Source organism: Microtus ochrogaster, chromosome 10, assembly GCF_000317375.1.
Source record: "Microtus ochrogaster isolate Prairie Vole_2 chromosome 10, MicOch1.0, whole genome shotgun sequence".
Classification (NCBI taxonomy): Eukaryota; Metazoa; Chordata; class Mammalia; order Rodentia; family Cricetidae; genus Microtus; species Microtus ochrogaster.
The window spans coordinates 60,766,481-60,768,731 of NC_022016.1; the positions used below are offsets into that span (position 1 = coordinate 60,766,481).

The window sequence follows — 2,251 nt, forward strand, 5'->3', positions numbered from 1 at the left end:
CTACATGGCAGGCATTTATAGAAAAATCAAATGCTAAAGGATATGTTAAACAGAAAGGGATGTTAAATACCCCCAGAAATAGATTGCATAATGTAATTTATTACATACAAAATAACAAAAAACAAAACAAAAAAACAGGGATTCATTAGAAAAAGAGTCTGGCATGGGGGTGTGGCTTAGTGGGTGTAGGTGGAGTGCCAGCTCTAAGGTTGGAGGCCCTAGGGTGAGAGCACACAACCTGAAATCCCAGCTGCAATAATGGAAGCAGAGACCAGAGTTCTAGGTTCTTCTCCTTGGATTTAACCAGATCTTGGCCATCCTGGGATACAGGAGGCTCTGCCTCAGAATCACAAGAACCAAGAGTCCAACATAGATATGAAAAGGGTTTATTCTCAGGATAACACAGTTCTCATGGAGTCTATCAAACAAGATATAAGTCTCCGTCAAAGGATAATAAATGCATACTCTATGCATGAAAGACTCAGTCTTTGGTTCCTAGCTTTCTCTCTTTCCTATTGGAAGCTCCCCTCAGAGGTGATGAATCGGGTGCTGTCCCATCTTTATGCTGGGATGTCTGCGTTTCTTCACATTTTCCATCCCCCCCCCCATGTGACAATTTTAATAAGCTTATATTAGAGGTGAGTCAGTTCGCTGGGGACAGGAAGACATTAAAAAACACAGCAAATAAGAGACAAATGACATAGGCAGCAATTGCCACCCAAAACCTGGGGTCTTTGAGCAGTGTCTTGTCAAAGCAGCTGAACACGGTGTAACCTATGGACATCCCAGCAAATCCACCAGCGATGTGCGCAGCAAAGGACACCTTGGAGAAAGGGGAAAGAGAAATGGGTGGGGGAAACGCTATTCCATATTTCAGCTGTGGATCTTCTACTCAGTGCAAATATCATATTTAGATCTCTGGGCTAAGACAAAGGAGACACAAAACCCTTTGTTCCCCCGAGACAAGGTGATGCTGCGAAGCACAAAAAGCTGGGTGGTGGTGGCGCTCGCTTTTAATCCCTGCACTTGGGAGACAGAGGCAGGTGGATTTCTGTGTGTTCAAGGCCAGCCTTGTCTCAAAGTGAGTTCCAGGACAACCAGGGTTACAAAAAGAAACCCTGTCTCCAAAAAAAAAAAAAAAAGTCTTTTTCTTTTTTGTTTCTGTAACTTACTATCATTATTGTGTATTGTATGTATGATGGGGTATACACCACAGAGCACACGTGCAGGACAGTAGACATTTGTGAGGTCGAGTCTCCCCTTCCACGGTTTTCAGGGGCTGAACAGAGGCTGTCAGGCTTGCGTAGGAAGCTCAGTACACCCTGGGCCAGCTCACCAGCTCACCAGCTCACCAGCTCTCCAGCTTGCCAGCTCTCCAGCTCGTCAACCCCATTCTTTCTTCCCTTTTCCTTCCTTTCCTTTCTTTCTTTTACTCTGAGGCAAGGTCTTGCTATATAATCCTGGTAGAAGTGGAACTCAAAGAAATTCTCCTGCCTCAGTCTCCTGAGTGTTAGGAATAAAGGTGTGTAGCACCAAACCTAACAAAACATGTCATTTTCACCCACTCTGTTTTGGTTTTGCATATATGTGTATTTGAGATGTATTTACATGTGCATGTGTGTTTACATGTCTATGGGTGTACATACATATGCAAGCTGGCCTCCTCAATCAACTCTCCATCCATCCACTTTATAATTTAGTCCTGGAACTCACTATATAGACCAGGCCTCGAACTCACAAAGATCCTCCTGCCTCTGCCTCCCAATGCTTTATTAAAAGGTGTGCACTACCATGCTCGTGGAGGTAAAATCTCTTACTTGAGCTCAATGACTCCAGTAGTCTAGCTAGGCAGCTTGCCCTGGGATCCCAGTTCCCACTTACCAAGGGCTGGGAATACAGGCTGCCACAAGGACTTATTCGGCATCTATGTGAGTGTCCTCCCACAGGCACATCAAGCTCTTTATCCATTGAGGCATCTCCTCAGGTCTACCTTAGGAATTTTTTTTTAACTTCCAAATGAATATTTGATTGCTTTAAATTGAAATTGTAGCCTCATTTGATAATGCTTTTTTGTGTTTCTTTGTTTTATTTTGTTGCTATTAGCCCAGGCTGCCCTGAACTTGCTATGTAGCTGAGGATGGCCTTGAACACCAGATCAACAGATCCTGCCTCAATCTCCTGAGGGCTGAGATTACATGATGACTTTTTGATGGGAAAATAAGGTTTTCTTTGAAAAACAAAAGCAAAAGAA

General features: G+C 43.7%; 1 protein-coding gene across 2 annotated transcripts in view; it reads right to left on the reverse strand.

The window, feature by feature from the left end:
• Nucleotides 1–373: 373 nt before the first annotated feature.
• The window catches only part of Rhbdl2 (rhomboid like 2), a 45,856-nt gene continuing 43,978 nt past the window's right edge, over nt 374–2,251 (reverse strand). For both annotated transcript variants that reach the window (XM_005353281.3, XM_013348349.2), the window contains one exon: nt 374–823. In XM_005353281.3, the coding sequence (XP_005353338.1) occupies nt 644–823 (180 nt within the window). In that variant the 3' untranslated portion in view covers nt 374–643. The remainder of the gene's footprint in view (nt 824–2,251) is intronic.